Source organism: Phacochoerus africanus, chromosome 8 (genome assembly GCF_016906955.1).
Source record: "Phacochoerus africanus isolate WHEZ1 chromosome 8, ROS_Pafr_v1, whole genome shotgun sequence".
NCBI classification, from domain to species: Eukaryota; Metazoa; Chordata; class Mammalia; order Artiodactyla; family Suidae; genus Phacochoerus; species Phacochoerus africanus.
Genome location: NC_062551.1, coordinates 75,257,750 through 75,273,519, shown reverse-complemented (window position 1 = coordinate 75,273,519; position 15,770 = coordinate 75,257,750). Strand labels below are relative to the sequence as shown.

The 15,770-nt window shown below is 56.9% G+C and overlaps 1 protein-coding gene across 5 annotated transcripts in view; it reads right to left on the bottom strand.

The window, feature by feature from the left end:
• The window catches only part of CROCC (ciliary rootlet coiled-coil, rootletin), a 54,605-nt gene that overhangs the window by 17,072 nt on the left and 21,763 nt on the right, over positions 1-15,770 (bottom strand). For all 5 annotated transcript variants that reach the window (XM_047792078.1, XM_047792080.1, XM_047792076.1 and 2 more), the window contains 14 exons: positions 15,336-15,569; positions 14,194-14,393; positions 12,244-12,426; positions 10,480-10,624; positions 9,739-9,885; positions 8,871-9,101; positions 7,708-7,901; positions 7,309-7,436; positions 6,088-6,257; positions 3,933-4,112; positions 3,071-3,205; positions 2,529-2,672; positions 1,134-1,372; positions 540-699 (listed from right to left, as the gene is read on the bottom strand). In XM_047792078.1, the coding sequence (XP_047648034.1) occupies positions 540-699; positions 1,134-1,372; positions 2,529-2,672; positions 3,071-3,205; positions 3,933-4,112; positions 6,088-6,257; positions 7,309-7,436; positions 7,708-7,901; positions 8,871-9,101; positions 9,739-9,885; positions 10,480-10,624; positions 12,244-12,426; positions 14,194-14,393; positions 15,336-15,569 (2,490 nt within the window). The remainder of the gene's footprint in view (positions 1-539; positions 700-1,133; positions 1,373-2,528; positions 2,673-3,070; positions 3,206-3,932; positions 4,113-6,087; positions 6,258-7,308; positions 7,437-7,707; positions 7,902-8,870; positions 9,102-9,738; positions 9,886-10,479; positions 10,625-12,243; positions 12,427-14,193; positions 14,394-15,335; positions 15,570-15,770) is intronic.

The following is a 15,770-nucleotide window of genomic DNA, read 5'->3' as shown; positions in this document are numbered from 1 at the left end:
AAAGTTGGAAATATTTACCACAGAGCACTTTACAGAAGAAAAAAAAAAAAAAAAAAAGGTTGCCAGGTTTCCAGCTCCCAATCTAGTTCACAAGATCTGCACCTCTTGTTCACAGATTCCTTTGAGAATTTGACAAGGGGAGTTCCCCTGTGGCTCAGCAGATTAAGGATCCAGCATTGTCACTGCTGTGGCTTGGGTTGCTGCTGTGGCACACAGGTTCAATCCCTTGCCTGGGAAGTTCCACGTGCTGTCGGCACAGCCCCCTGACCCCCTGAAGAATTGACAAGGGCCCCAGCCCAGTCTTTGAGAAATGTGGACGAGTGTGTACACAAATTTATACACACACACACATACACACGGTTTCAGGGTTTGAGGACTTCTCAAAGCCCATCCATTCATTCCAAGGTTGGGTAACAAGCCTTGTTACAGTTCAAGCCCCTGGTTTTGCATATGTGGGCCCTGGGCTATAGAAAGGGGGTGCTGTTGGCCCAGGGACACACAGCAGGTGTACAGGGGGGGTTCAATGCTGGGGAGAGTACCTGCCGCCGGAGCTCCTGCAGCTCCCGCCGAGCCTCCAGCCGTGAGCGCTCCACATCCTGCAGCCCAGCCCGCAGCTCCCCGGCCTCTTTGCCCACAGCCACCCGTGCCTCCTCCAGGAGCACCAGCTTCTGCTCCTTGTCCTCGTTGGCAAGCTTCAGGCTGGAGGGGCAGAGGGCAGAGGTCAGAGGTAGCCCCAGGTCCTAGGAAGAGTAGAGTGTGGCCCTACACAAAAGTCCCTTCCTCCAATTCTTGGGATGGGGCTGGCAGACTCGTGGTCTAGAGGTGCTCTAAGGCTCCTCCCCTGAGCGGAGCCCTCCAGAGCTGGGGATCAGGCCCTAGGCTGGGAGAGGTGGACCAGCAACGCACACTAGTCTCCAGCGGGATGCCAGCAGGGGGCGTCATAGAGTCTGGACCCAACCTTGCCTGCTGCCACCACGCCTCTTCCTTCAGGTGGGAAAGTCACCTAAAATGACCCAAGTTCAGACGTTTGAGGGCACAGACACCTTATCTGCCCAATTTCCCCAGAGCCTTGGGGGTGGGGTTAGGTTCGGGGATGAGATTGAGTGTGGATGAAGCTGGGGCTATCACCCCACCTGATCCGCTCACTCTCCGCCTTCTTCACAGCCGCCCGCAGCTCCTCGTTGGACCGCCGCAGGGCCTCGAGCTCCCTGGCCCCCTCACTCAGGCTGCGCCGCAGCTCGCCTGCCTCCTGGCGCTGGGCCTCGCGCCCGTCCTGGCTCTCCCGCACCTTGCGCTGGGCCTCCAGCAGCTCCCGCCGCAGCCCGTCGCGGGCATCCTCCAGCAGGCGCAGTTGGGTCCGGAGCTCTTCTGCCTGTGAGGACAGCAAGCGTCCACATACGGGGGGGAAGGCCCCACTCAAGCTGGGCAAAAACCAGCCCACCCCTGTCTCCCCAGCCGTAGGGTGCCTGCCCCATCCCTCTGCAGAGACTCAGACCACAGATGTGAGTTACGGTGTCAGCAGCGTTTTGCCCTGAAATAGTCATCAATCCGGATCATCCAGTGGATCAACCTCAAGAGAACAGGGACCCCACCAGCCTCTCCCAAAGAGCCAAAAGCCCATGTGTGCACAGCAGGCACTTAATTTATGTTTGCTGGGGAGTTCCCATCGTGGTACAGCATAAATGAATCCAACTAGGGACCATGAGGTTGCAGTTCGATCCTTGGCCTCAGTCAGTGGGTTAAGGATCCAGCATTGCCATGAGCTATGGTGTAGGTGGCAGATGCAGCGTAGATCCTGACTTGCTGTGGCTGCGGCGTAGGCTGACAGCTACGGCTCCAATTTGACCCCTAGACTAGGTACCTCCGTATGCTGTGAGTGTGGCCCTAAAAAGCAAATAAAATAAAATAAATGCTTGCTGTAGTTCCTGTGTTGTGTAGCAGAAACAAATCCGACTAGGAGCCATGAGGTTGTGGGTTCGATCCCTGGCCTCACTCAGTGGGTTTAGAATCCAGCATTGCTGTGAGCTGTGGTGTAGGCTGGCAGCTGTAGCTCCAATTCGACCCCTAGCCAGGGAACCTCCATGTGCTGCACCTAACAAGCAAAAAAATAAAAAAGTAAAAAAATTTTTTTAATCTTTTAAAACAAAAAAATAATGCTTGCTGTTTCCTTTTTTTTTTTTTCTTTTTTCTTTTCTAGGGCCACACCTTTTGCACATGGAAGTTCCTGGGCTGGGGTTGAATTAGAGCTACAGCTGCCAGCCTACGCCACAGCCACACCAGATCCGAGCTGTATCTATGACCTACACTGCAGCTCACGGCAACATCAGACTCTTAACCCACTAAGTGAGGCCAGGGATTGAACCTGCATCCTCACAGAGACGTCAAGTCCTTAACCCACTGAGCCACAACTGGAACTCTGCTGCTTCCTTTCTTTCCTTCATTGCCTCGTCCTTGAGTGCACACTCCTGGGCCCCCAGCCCTCAGTGCACTGCTGGGTGAGAAGGTGGGCAGGTGGGAAGGCCGCTCACCTCACGCAGGCAGGACTCCCGCTGCCTGCCCAGGTCTCGGGCCTGCTCCTGCAGCCTCTTCACCTCCTGGGCATGGGCCGCAGCGGCCTCCTCCTGCTGGGCCCGCAGGTCCCGCAGCTCAGATGTCAGGGCATTCAAGGTGCTCTAGGACAGACGGCTCCTCAGACTTGGCGCTGCTGCGTCCCCCTCACCTCCCGTCCAGCACCGACCCCAGCCAGGCTGGCTGAACTGCCCACTTTCAGCTCCAAACACAGCCCCTCACGCTGGCCTGCCAAGCCGTCTACGGGCCCCTATGATGCCTGGTGCGTGCTGTGCACATAGCTGGTCTCTCCTTCAGACTGCAGGACTCACCAGGGTGGAGCTGGGCCACCTCCCTCTGATGGGGACTCCCGGGGAAGAGCGACGCTCCACCCACAGCCTGGAGGCTGCCCAGGGCAGAGGAGGTTGCCCCAGGGCAGAGGCAGGCTCCCCCTCAGGCAGGCCTGTGTTCCCCCAACACTCACATGGAGTGCCCCCACTCCCAACCCCACTGCCTGCCCTACCCGGTCCTGCTCCTGCCGGCTCTGAGCATCGCGCTTCTGTCGCTCCATCTCCAGGGAGATGGCGGCCAGGCTGTGCCTGGTCCCTACCAACTTCTCCGACAGCGCTGTCTTCTCGGACTCCTTCAGGGACAGGGCCTGGGCAGAGGCAGGGGGCGAAGGGCTTGGGGTGATGGGTGGTCTTGGGGAGCATGCTTGGCTCTTTCCCCCATGCTACCCCGGGAGATGTGCCCTCTGCAGGGGGGACGGACTGGGGCCCCACAGGTGGAGCCAGGGCACAGGTGGAGGCTCACCAGCTCTGCAGCCTCAGGAAAGGGTACGAGAGCAGTAACAATGACCTGGCCACGGATGCAACTTAGAGATCTAACTAACTTGCTGCAAGAATCCTGAGGTGGGGCCTTTCCTTAGTCCCATTCTACAGATGAGCCTGTTAAGGCTCAAAGAGGAAAAGTAACTCATCCCGGGGGACCCAGCAGGTGAGGAGGGGAGATGGGCGGTCTGCCTCATCCCCATGACATTACAGGAAAGTCAGGAGGTAGCTCTTTTTGAGAGGGGTCGGCTGATGCGTGTGGAGTTCCCTGCTCAGAGGCGGTCGTGGGGACGCCATGCCCGGCCTAGCCTGAGAGGACGGATGGGAGAATGCGGGTCGGCTTTTCTGGAACAATGCCCATGGGGCCACGACTGAGGCTGTCGCTCAGTAAGCTCCCACTGTGTGCCAGCCCCACTCACTCAACGAGCGTCTCAGCAACGCTTCCCAAAGACCCCATCACATCCCTCCTCCTGCAGGCTGGGTGGCTGAGCAGGGACCAGCCCCAGAACAGGGGCCCCTCGGGCAGCCATGGAGGCCCCACCAGGGCTCGCGAACCTGCTGTTTCTCGCTCTCGGCCAGGAGGAGGCCCTCGTCACGCTCCTGCTGCAAGGCGGCGATCTCCTCGCTCAGCTCTTCCTTCTCGGCCTCGAGCCGGGCCAGCAGCTCCTCCCGCTCCCGCTGCAGCTGCCCCTGCAGCTGGGCCCGCTCGGCCTCCAGCTCCCGCCATGCCGCCTCCTGGGGGCCAGACCCGGGCATGTGTGACCCATGAGGCTGGGCCCAGGCAGCCCCTCACCAACCTTGGGGCAGCAAGGGCCACAGGGCCAGCGAGCAGCAGGTAACAACAGGTGGGGTGTGGTGATAACAAGGCTGTAAGAGGGACGCACCAGGGCTGTGCCAGCCCCAAGGGCAGCGGCGGCTTGGCCTGGTGAGGGTGGGGGATGGCAGAGAATGTCTCCTGGAGGAAATGAGCAGCAATCAGTCAAGTCAAGAGGAAAGAAAAAGAACGCAGACCACAGAACAGCCCTGGAGACGGCCTGGAGAAGAGACACGGTGTACAGGGCAACTGCACTATTTAAGGTCCCTAGGGCTCAGACTACAAGGGGGACATGGCGAAGAAGGGGGCCAGAGCCACAGGCAGCAGCCGGGTGAGATCCTGTGGGCTGCAGGGAGGGGTGGCCTGATGCTAAGGAGAGTTGGTACAATAGAGAGTCTCAAGCCAGTACGACAAGGAGCAATCTAAATTTTATTTCTTATTATTTATTTTTAGGGCCGGCACCCACGGCATATAGAGGTTCCCAGACTAGGGGTCGAATTGGAGCTGCAGCTGCCGGCCCTATGCCACAGCCACAGCCACGCCAGATCTGAGCCACATCTGCGACCTACACCACAGCTGATGGCAACACCAGATCCCTAACCCACTGAGGGAGGCCAGGGATCAAACCTGTGTCCTCATGGATGCTAGTCAGATTCGTTTCCACCGAGCCACAACGGGAACTCCCTGAATTTTAGAATAGCAGGTTGTTCAGCACGCGTGGAAGAGGGACCAGGATTGGTGGTTGGGGTAGAGGGGAGTTGGGTTGGCTGTGAGCCAGTAAGGGGGCCAGGGTCTAGGGGTGGCAGAGTAGCTGGAGAGAAGAGGACAGATTTGTGACATTAAGAGACTGAATCAGGAGTCCCCTGGAGGCAGTGGCCTCTCAGTTAAGGATTCCCTGTTGTCACTGCAATGGCTCAGGTTCGATCCCTGGCCCAGGAACTTCCGCAGAGTCAGGTGATGGAGGGGGAGTGAGGGAGGGCACAGGAGTTTGGCTCACTGGGGACTGGGAGGGTAGAACCCCAGACAAAGCCCACTTGGGGTCTGAGGGAGACGCCTGGCCCCAGCACTAGGCGCTACCAACTGTGTGGAAATAGTCCCCACTGCAAATGCTTTGCCGCCACCTGCTGGAGAAGTGTGATTCTATCCATCCAAATCCAAGAAGACCACGGGGTGAATGGTGCCCCCTGGTGTCATGTGCCACAGCCCCAACCTCCGTCAGAGGCAGCCCTGTTCAAGATGGGTGACTCCAGGTCCCCTGCCCAAAGGTCTGCTCTGGAGAGTATCTCAGGACAATAATAACAACAACAATAACCAGCATTTACAGAACATTTACCAAGTGCGAGTCTCTATGCCAAGCCCTTTGTATGGGTTATCTCACCTCATCCTCGTAATACTATCATTATCCCCATTGCTAAGATGGGGAAATGAAGGCACAGGGACCTCAGGCAACATGACCAGCATGTAGTCAAGGTCAGGTCCAAACCTAGGTAATGTTACTTGAGAGCTAGTGCTCTTAGATATGTCCATTTGGTCTTTTAGTGACCTGGCCCCTCACCTATGTGCTCTGGTCCCCAGAATGATCTTTCATATGCAAATAGCACTTCTTAGCAAATTAAAGTGCTTTCCTACTCTATATAGTAGATCAGCATTTTCCAAATATAGCTGTGGATCCTCTGCATCAGGATCACCAGGGCTGGACCAGACTGGGGTCTGGGAATCTGCATGTTTGATAAGGTTGGGTCCCTGATGGATCCTCTCAGCTGCCCCCAGGGCCTCTGAAACAGAGATGAAGTTCCATTGTACAGATATGGAGACTGAGGCAGAACGAGAAGGATGACCCGCCTGAGGTCACAGTGGTTCACAGCCCCCTGCCTGCCCCAACCCAGCTGCGCGAACCTTCTCTCGCTGGAGTCGCTGTAAGTCCTCCTCGTGGGCTGTCCGCTGCTCCCGCAGAGAGGCCTGGGCCTCCCGCTCAGCCTGCACCAGCTTCTGGGCCATCAGCTCCTTGTCCAGAGCCACCTTCTCCTCTGTAGATGTCATCTGCTGCCGCAGGCCTGCCAGCTCCCCTGCACAAGAGGGTTGGGAAGGAAGGACAGACTTGGATCAAAACCTCTCAGTAGCCTTTCCCTCTGGCAAAATCCCAGAGAGGAGAGAGAGCATCTGGTAAGCAGGCTGAGTTCCCTTGGAGAAACATCTTGACCTCTCTGGGCCTTTCTTCCCATCAGCTGCATGGGCCCAGTGGCCCTGCCCCCCTCCCTCCCTCCCTCAAATGGCATCAAAGGGATGAAATGATTGACAAGGAGGACCCCCTAAATGGGGAGGACAGCAAATATATGTAACAACCCCCATCACTGACTGCTGTTGCTATGGGCAGGCACCTGGCTGAGAGCATCACAGCTTCACAACACACCCAAGTGACTTATCCCCAATTTACAGATGAGGAAATGGAGGCTCAGAGGAGACAGGTAGCTTCCCAAGGCTGCACAGCTTTCCATAAGGCATCATCTTTATGACTAACTGCCGCACTAATGGCAGTGACGTGACCGGGGGAACAACCACCCCGGATGCTCCACAAACCATCCTTTGGGTTGGAAGTCCACCAGAGACTGTCAGCATGTCCCTTCCTGGTTCATCTGGCTCAGATGGACATGGACAGGAAAATAAACTTTCAAGGCCCCAAGGTGGTGCTTGGTAGACATTTGTAGAGCAAAAAAATGTGTTGAGCGAGAAAAAGCACTGAGTTGAGAGACTGGGTGGAAATGAGAGTCCTTGAAAAAGCAGCCAACAATGGCTCCACAGAGACTCAGGACTCTCGAAGGACCCTGACGACAAACAGCAGCCACTGCCGGCTAAGGCAGGCACTGTGGCAAGCCCATGCTTTTCACACCTCCTTCCGGCAGAGCCTCAGGAGGCGGGCATCCTCACCTCTAACGCCAGCTGAGGAACCTGAGGTCCAGAGAGGGAAAGGGCTGGCCGGGGAAAGCGGCTGGATGGGACCCGGCTCAGCCACGCTCCAAAGCCAGCAATCTCAACTTCAGTGCAACCCCAGAACTCGCCAGGTTCCAGTTGGAGCTGAAGCCTGGGGATCCCCACACCCCACACCCCTGGCCCTCATACCAGCCAGGGTCTCCTTGGCCAGCAGCAGGGTCTGCCCGTCCGCTTCCAGCTGCTCCTTTCGGGCCTCGAGCTGTGTCAGCTGCCGCTGCACCTCAAACACGTTGCTCTCCAGGGCTTCCTTCTCCAAGCTGCAGCGCATGGGATCCCTGAGGCCCTGGGACTCAGCCTCCTGGGCCCCAGGAAACTGCGGATCCAAGGGCGTGGCCAGCCTACCTGCCCAGCCTGGCCTGCGCTCCCAGCGGAGGAGGTGGGGGGGGAGACTAAGCCCTGACCAACAGACCGGGATGAGTTGGCCAGTTGGCTCCTAAGTCACTGCCCTGGGGGTGGGCAATGCTGGGGTGTGGCTGGTCATGGGGTGGCCCCAGAAAACCGCCCAGGGTGGGCTGGCTGGAGCCTTACCGCAGGCGTGTGACCTCCTCCGACAGGGTCCGGCCTTCACGCTCAGCCGCTGCCAGCTGCACCGCCAGGCCCGCCCGCTCCTTGGCCAGCGCCTCCTTCTCCCGGGCGGCCTGCTCCAGTGCCTCCACCTGCCGCTGCATCTCCCGCCGAGCCTGCTCCAGCTCCTGCTCCCGCCCGCTCAGCTGCCGGGAGAACTGGCCCCCACCCAGGCCCTGTGAGCCCGTCATCACGCAGCACCCCGAGCCTGGGCCTGGGCCTGACAGGCAGGAGATCGGGTTCACACCCAGGCTCTACCCTGATGTGCTGTGTGTATGTGGACAAACCACAGCTTTCTCTGGACCTGCAGTGCACACGCGTGCAAACGTGAAGGTCCTCACTTATCTGAGTAGTAACCAAACCCTTTCTGCACCCCAAAATGTCCAGAGAAGCTAAATATACAAAACAGACCAAAGAAAGGCTGCTCTGCAGGTCTCAGAGTGGGGACCTGGAGCCCGGCTCCCTGTGCAGCCAGGTTGATTCCTCGAGGACCTTCCTAGGAAGTCAGGCCTCCGAGACAGACACCAAAGGCCCCTGGATCTCTGTACCCCTCAGGTCGCTTCCAGCCATGACTTCCCAACAACTCTAAGATTCCAATTCTAAAATTCTCCACCATTTATCATATCGTTTATCTTTACTGAAAGGCGATTCACCTCAGCTAAGTGCTCATACTCTTTAAACTATCAGCCCGGGAGTTCCCACTGTGGTTCAGTGGTAATGAATCTGACTAGGATCCATAAGGATGCAGGTTCAATCCTTGGCCTCGCTCAGTGGGTCAAGGATCCAGCGTTGTTGTGAGCTGTGGTATAGGTCACAGACCTTGGCTCGGATTCCCCATTGCTGTGGCATCAGACAGCAGCTGTAGCTCTGATTCCACCCCTAACTAGGAATTTCCATATGCCACACCTGCAGCCCTAAAAAGAAAAAAAAGTCAGCTCCATATTACAGGTGGGGCCACGAGGCACGGGAGCTCAGGTGCTTTCACGAAGGGCCCCAGCAAACAGAGGTAGGGCTGGGTTTCAGCCCAGAATCAGGCTTTTGAGGCTGTGACCTTCCCCGAGATCGAATGCAAAAGGCCCAGAGCCTAGAACCCCGCCGCCACCTGCTCCCCATCCCCCCACACCCACCTGAGCCAGCTGCTCTTGCAGCCGGCAGCGCTCCTGGTGCAGTGTGAGGAGCTGGTGCTCCAGGGACTCCCGGGCCTGCTCTGCCACCCGCAGGGAGCCCTCCAGGCCCTGCCTTTCCACCTCCTGCTCCAGCCGCAGCTGCTCCAGCCGCTCCTGCTCCTCCCTTGCCAAGATGGCCTCCTGCTCCGCCTGCCGCTGCCGGCCCAGCAGGGCTGCCTTTTCCTCTTCTAGCTGTGGGGGCCAGGCGGAGGAGAGTGAGCAGATCTGCCCAGGCCCTCATCCTGGAAGGGGTCCCAGCTGGGGCCAAGGAGGCCTCCTCCACCCACCTATCAGAGCCAGCCCAGCGGAGGCTCGCCTGGGCTGAGGGTGGTGCCCTTGGGCATGTGGATGCTGGAGAGGAAGAGTAGGAAGGGCCCACAGAGCTGCTTTTCTCTCGGACCATGACAGAGAAGAGAGTCAGTGACAGAACAACAGAGACAGAAAGAGAGGCAGGAGAGTTCTCGTGGTGGCAGTGGTAACGAACCCGACTAGTATCCATGAGGATATGGGTTCAATCCGTGGCCTTGCTCGGTGGGTTAAGGATCCAGCGTTGCTGTGAGCTGTGGTGTAGGCCTCAGACCTGGCATCGCTGTGGCTGTGGTGTAGGCTGGCAGCTGCAGCTCCGATTCAACTCCTAGCCTGGGAATGTCCATGTGCCACAGGTGTGGCCATTAAAAAAAAAAAAGAGAGAGAGACAGGGACCAAGACAGAGGGACAGAGGTGCACAGAGAGATGTCGGGGTGTGGCCCAGGCCAAGCCTGGGGCGCTTCCGTGGGGTCTCTGAGGAGTAGGGAGGGCAGGGGATGAGGCAGAGGCCCCACGGGCATACCTGAGCAACCAGGTGGTTCAGACTCAGCTTGTCCTGGGCGAGACTCTCATTTAGGGCGCTTAGCTTGGACAAGGAGTCCCGCAGAGAGGCCTCCTCTGCCCTCATCTTGGTCACAGAGAGCTCCAGCTCCACGCGGCCAGCCTCAACCTGCAGGGTCGGGACCAGGGCAGCCAGAGACGGTTGGAGAGAGACACGGAGAGACGAGAGGAGGTGGGGCGAGCAGAGACGGGGCCCTCAGAGACAGGGTAGGGAACACAAGGAGGGAGCTACAGCCTGAGGCAGAAACCAAATCTCCACGGACGGTCTGCTGCCTGTGCAACCAGAGCTGTGCAAGAACCAGTGAGGCCGCTCACGCGAGGGTCAGAGGTCAGAGGCTGCTCCAGAGTGGGGTCTACAGTGGCCCTGCTCAGGGTCCAGCCCAAGGACCATGCCCCCAACTCTTAAGGACCCCAGGACCTGTGTCCGAGATGGGACTGAATGACCTGAGCTACAGCCCCTGTCCCAGAAGCATCTGGAAAATCAGGGATGTGACCAGTCCTAAAAGTCAGCCCACTTACGGCTGAGATCAGAGATTGGGCTGCAGTCTGGGTCAAAGGTCAAACTGAGTCCAGAAGGAAGGGACTGGTCTGTGGCCAGGGTCAGAGGGCAGCCTGAAATAGGGGTCAGTCTGTGGCCAGAGAGAGACGGCGTGGGGCCTAGGGCAGAGGTGGGTTTGTGGTGGTGTGGCCAGCGGGGACCCACCTTGGTCAGCGCCTCGGCCACCTCGGCCTTCTCGGCCTGCAGCATGTCCCGCTGCAGCGTGGCGCAGCTCAGCGCCTCCCTCACCTCCACCAGCGCCTTCGCCAGCCCTGAGCGCTTCCCTTCCAGCTGCTCTAGTTGTCTGTGGCTGTGGGACAGAGGGCGGGTGGGGGGCAGGGGTGCCCCATGTCACTTTTCTGCCCCAAGTCTCTGGGTGCCAGACATGCTGGAGCAGCCAGGGACCAGGCCCGAGGCAGGAGCCTCACCCACAAGGACAGTCAAGCCCCCTGTGACTCTGCACCTCAATCTTCACATCTGCAAAATGGGGTAACACCTACTTCATGAAGTTGTTAAAAGGATATGTGTGGTGATTGTACCTGACACAGCTCCCAAGGGCCTTCGAAAGCAAGGATAATATCCACAGCCGCCATGTACTAAATGTCACTGTTATTTATGCCTCAGAAAAGTAAACAGTGCAGCTGGAGTTCCCGTCGTGGCTCAGTGGTTAACGAATCTGACTAGGAACCATGAGGTTGTGGGTTCGACCCCTGGCCTTGCTCAGTGAGTTAAGGATCTGGCATTGCCGTAAGCTGTGGTGTAGGTTGCAGACACAGCTCAGACCCCCCGTTGCTGTGGCTCTGGCGTAGGCCGGTGGCTACAGCTCCGATTCAACCCCTAGCCCAGGAACCTCCATATGCTGAGGGAGAGGCCCAAGAAATCGCAAAAAGACAAAAAAAAAAAAGTAAACAGTGCAGCAGTTAAGAGGTTAGTTAACTCTGGGAGTTCTCGTGGCCCAGCGGTAATAAACCTGACTAGTATCCCTGAGGATGTAGGTTCAATCCCTGGCCTCCCTCCATGGGTTTAGGATCCAGCGTTGCTGTGAGCTGTGGTGGTGTAGGTTGCATACGAGGCTCGGATCCCACATTGCTATGGCTGTGGTGTAGGCTGGCAGCTACAACTATGATTCAACTGCTAGCCTGGAAACTTCTATATGCTGTGGGTACGGACCTAAAAAGCAAAAAAAAAAAAAAAAAAAAAAGGTTAACTCTGAAGCTCCAGTAACTGGGTTCAAATCCTGGCTCTTCCAGTAATTACCTGCGTGGCCTTGGGTAAGTTAAATGACCTCTCTGTGCCTCAGTTTCATCATCCATAAAATAGAGATAATAACAGCTCCTAAAGGAGTTCCCATCGTGGCACAGCAGAAATGAATCCAACTAGGAACCATGAGGTTGCAGGTTTGATCCCTGGCCTCACTCAGTGGGTTAAGGATCTGGCATTGCTGTGAGCTGTGGTGTAGATTGCAGACGTGGCTCAGATCTGGCGTTGTGGCTGTGGTGTAGGCTGGCAGCTGTAGCTCTGATGAGACCTCTAACCTAGGAATCTCCATATGCCACGGATGCAGCCCTAAAAAAAAAGTTAAAAAAAAAAGATCCTACATCATAGAATTACCACAAAAGTTAAATAAGAGAATCTAAGTGCTTTAAGTGGTGTCTGGTATTTAATAATATTAGTATTAATGTTATTAATAACTTTATCATTGACACTTTACCTCCTACCAGTCCTCTGATATCAGGTAAATGTCTCTACTTGCCTGAGCCTCAGCTTCCTGAAACGGGGCTGGTTAGAAGACCCTAACCAGAGGGGTGCGTGAGATTCCTTGAGACAGTAGGAGGCCCAGCACAGTCGGCATGTCCTAACCTCCAGGGACACAGCTGGGAGCCCCAGGCCCCCTGGAGTAGCCCCGGCAGGGAGCCAGAAGCTACTCACCTGCGCTCGAGCTCCCTGCGTGTCCACGCACTGTCCTGTGCCGTGTCCTCCTGCTCTTCCTCCAGCTGGTCCCGTTGGCGCTGCAGTTCCTTCTGAGCCGCCTGCAGCTTCTCTCGCTCCTGCCGCAGCTCCTCTGCCTGCTGTTGGGCCACCTGCAGGCTGTGGGCCAGACTGTCCTTCTCTCTGTAGGACAAGGGGAGGGGGTGCTGGGGCCACTCCCGCTGGCACTAGCCAGGAGCCGTGGCCTCCCCACCTCCAAGACCCCTGCCTCTAGGAAGCTCCCCTGACCCTGAGCACAGCCCGCCCATCCATCCCCATCTCCCTGGAGCTGACTCTTCCCAGCAGGAGGAACCCGCTTTCCTTCTCCCCCAACCAGCCCACTTGGAGCCCCAGTGGGACAGACAGAGGCACTGGAATTATCTCCAACTCCCCCACTGGATGAAGAGGGCACACTAGGCTCCTGAGACATGTGGGCAGTTTTGCTGCCAGCTCTGCTAGTCCATATGGCCAGAAAATGCCCCCTACAGCACCCTCAATGCTGGGAGATCCGATAGAGCTAGGTCTGTCCAGACCCCACAATGGCCTGCTGCCCAGGCCAGCAGCACGTGGTAGCCAGGACAGGAGAGGGAGGAGGCTCCTTCCAAGCCAGGGGCTTTGAGCTCAGGCTTAGGACTGACTACTGTCATATCCTCTGCTGCCGCCACCCCCCTTCCTTCAAAGTGACAACCTGGAAATATACCAGAAATGAAGGCTGGCAGTAGGTGGGAAAACACACAGCATGACATTAAGAAAAATCGTAGAATGCAAAATGAGGTGTTTGCTGGGAACACAGCTATATAAAAAGCCCTTCTTCCAAGGCATGGGGAGCATGGGGTTTGCTATCAGATGAACTTGAATTCTGGAGTTCCCATTATGGCGAAGTGGTTAACGAAACTGACTAGGAACCATGAGGTTGCAGGTTCAATCCCTGGCCTTGCTCCGTGGGTTAAGGATCCAGCATTGCCGTAAGCTGTGGTATAGGTTGCAGATGCGGCTCGGATTCTGCGTTGCTGTGGCTCTGGCGTAGGCCAGCAGCAAAAACTCCGATTAGACCCCTAGCCTGGGAACCTCCATATGCTGCAGGGGCAGCCCTAGAAAAGGCAAAAAGACCAAAAAAAAAAAAAAAAAAGAGAACTTGAATTCTAATTTCTACCCCCAGCCACATCACTATGTGACCTTGAACAACCTTGGGGCAGTAAGAGTTGTGAACTATATGACTTTGCTGGGAAGACTAACTGAGATAGACACGTGAAGCACTTGGCAATGAGCCTGGCACATTGTAGGTATACAGGGAAATGTTTGTAAACTGACTGCCAGGAAACACAATGGGAAGCAATGCCAGTGCATTAATAGGGTGCAAAAAATCAAAAACAATCAGGCAGTTCATGGACAATTTCTTGACTCCAAAATCTCCAAAAACAGAATCTAGAATACCACTGCCCAAAAGAACTCTTGGAGATGATGGAAATGTTTTATTGTCTTAAATATTTTAGTTTTATATGTTAATGTGCTACTGAGCCCTTGGAATTTGGCTAATGCAACTGAGGGGCTGACTTTTACCTTTTTTCTTTTTAGGGCCACTCTTGAGGCATATGGAAGTTCCCAGGCTACAGGTTGAATCGGAGCTGCAGCTGCCGGCCATAGCAACGCCAGATCCTTAACCCACTGAGCGAGGCCAGGGATTCAACCTGCATCCTCATGGATACTACTCGGATTCTTAACCTGCTAAGCCACAACGGGAACTCCCAGTATTTTTATTTTTGTAAATGTTTAATTAATTTAAATTTGAACAGACACATGTGGCTCATCATGACCCTGTCAGTGCAAATTCACTTGCTCATAGGCTGGGGCTGGCGTTAGGCCTAGACGCTGATTTATGCTTTGGGTCCCCCACCCCTGACCTCCTGGCACCTGCACAGGAGGTCGATGGCACTGCGCAGGCGCTGGGCCTCGCGCTGAGCATCCTCCTGGGCCTGTGTGGCCCCGTCAGTCTTGTCCCGAAGACGCTGCAGCTGTTCCTCAAGGGCACGGCGCTCCGCCTCGCTGTCACTAAGCTGCTTCCGCAGGGTGCTCAAGAGGTCCTGGCTGGCCTCGTAGCGCCCACGCATGTCCTGCGGCACAGGAATCACGGAGTCTAGGGGAGCCCCCCCTCCCTCTCTGCAAGGTGTTCCCCAGCCTACTCTGAGGCCCAGGCCTGGGTGCAGGGCTGAGGCAGGAGTGTGGAGCTGTCCCCAGACTAGGCTTCCACTTGCCTTCACTGTGCCCTCACCACCCTTCCGAGACCTCTGTGAGGACTCTGAGCCTCCAGCTCCTTGGGGCCCCCAGCAACTCTAGTCTAGGTGCCCAGGAAGCCAAAGCACCAGGCATGCTCCTTCCTCTCCCCACTTCAGATGCCCCCACAGCTCCCTGGCTCCTCCCCTTTACCTCCTGGGGGTTTTGGTTTTTTGCCTTTTTTGTCTGTTTAGGGCCATACCCCTTGCATATGGAAGTTCCCAGGCTCTCGGGGTCAAATCAGAGCTGCAGCTGCCAGCCTACACCACAGCCACAGCAATGTGGGATCCAAGCTAGGTCTATGACCTACATCAAAGCTCAGGGCAACACCAGATCCCTGACCCACTGAGTGAGGCCAGGGATCAAACCCGCATCCTCATGGATCCTAGCTGTATTCATTTCTGCTGTGCCACAACAGAAACTCCTACATCCTGGTTTTGAAGGCCCCTAGTTCCCAAACTCTTCTCATCCTAGGCAGACCCCTCCTCCCAGGCCTTTCCCCAGGGTCTGGCCCTGTGGGTGAGAGGAACCTCGTTTCCCTTTCTAACCCCATCCCAGGCTCCACCCTCAGCTGCTCAAGTCCCCCCCCTACAAGACTCGGATTCCAACACACAGCTCTCAGTCACCTCCACGGGTCCTGACTCAATAGCCCTTTCTCAGGATTCTGGCTCTACTCCCGAATCTCAGACTCCTCCCCTAAGGCCTTTGCCCCGCCCCCAGGTTGCCCAAGTCCCTTCCCCTGGACTCTAGCTCCGCCCCAGGACGCTCTGGCCCCTTCCTACCTGGACCTGCAGCTGGCGCTTGTGCAGAGCAGAGTGGATCAGGGCTAGCGTGGAGGAGTCGGAGCAGGCAGGGGACGGGCCTCGGCGTGGGGAGCGGCCGCGGCCCGGCGAGGAGCGCCTCAGTGGGGATGGGGTTCGGGCCCCCGAGAGCCCCCGCAGGCTGCCATCCGATGTGTCCGCTGTACGCTCAGAGCCACTTAACTGGACACCGCTCTCCATGTCCGAGAGGACGGCCTGCGGATGGGATAGGGAGGCAGGAAGAGGAAGGGAGCCGCAGGGTTAGTTGGGCAGAGAAGCCCAGGAGGGAGTGGGGCCACCACGTCCAGCTTTATCCCGAAGTCTAGTTGTTCCCACCTCCCCTAGCTCACAGGCCCCAGCCACCAGGTCTCCCATTTATTGGGAAGACGTGATTCGGCGGTTCTCACGGAGAGGCGG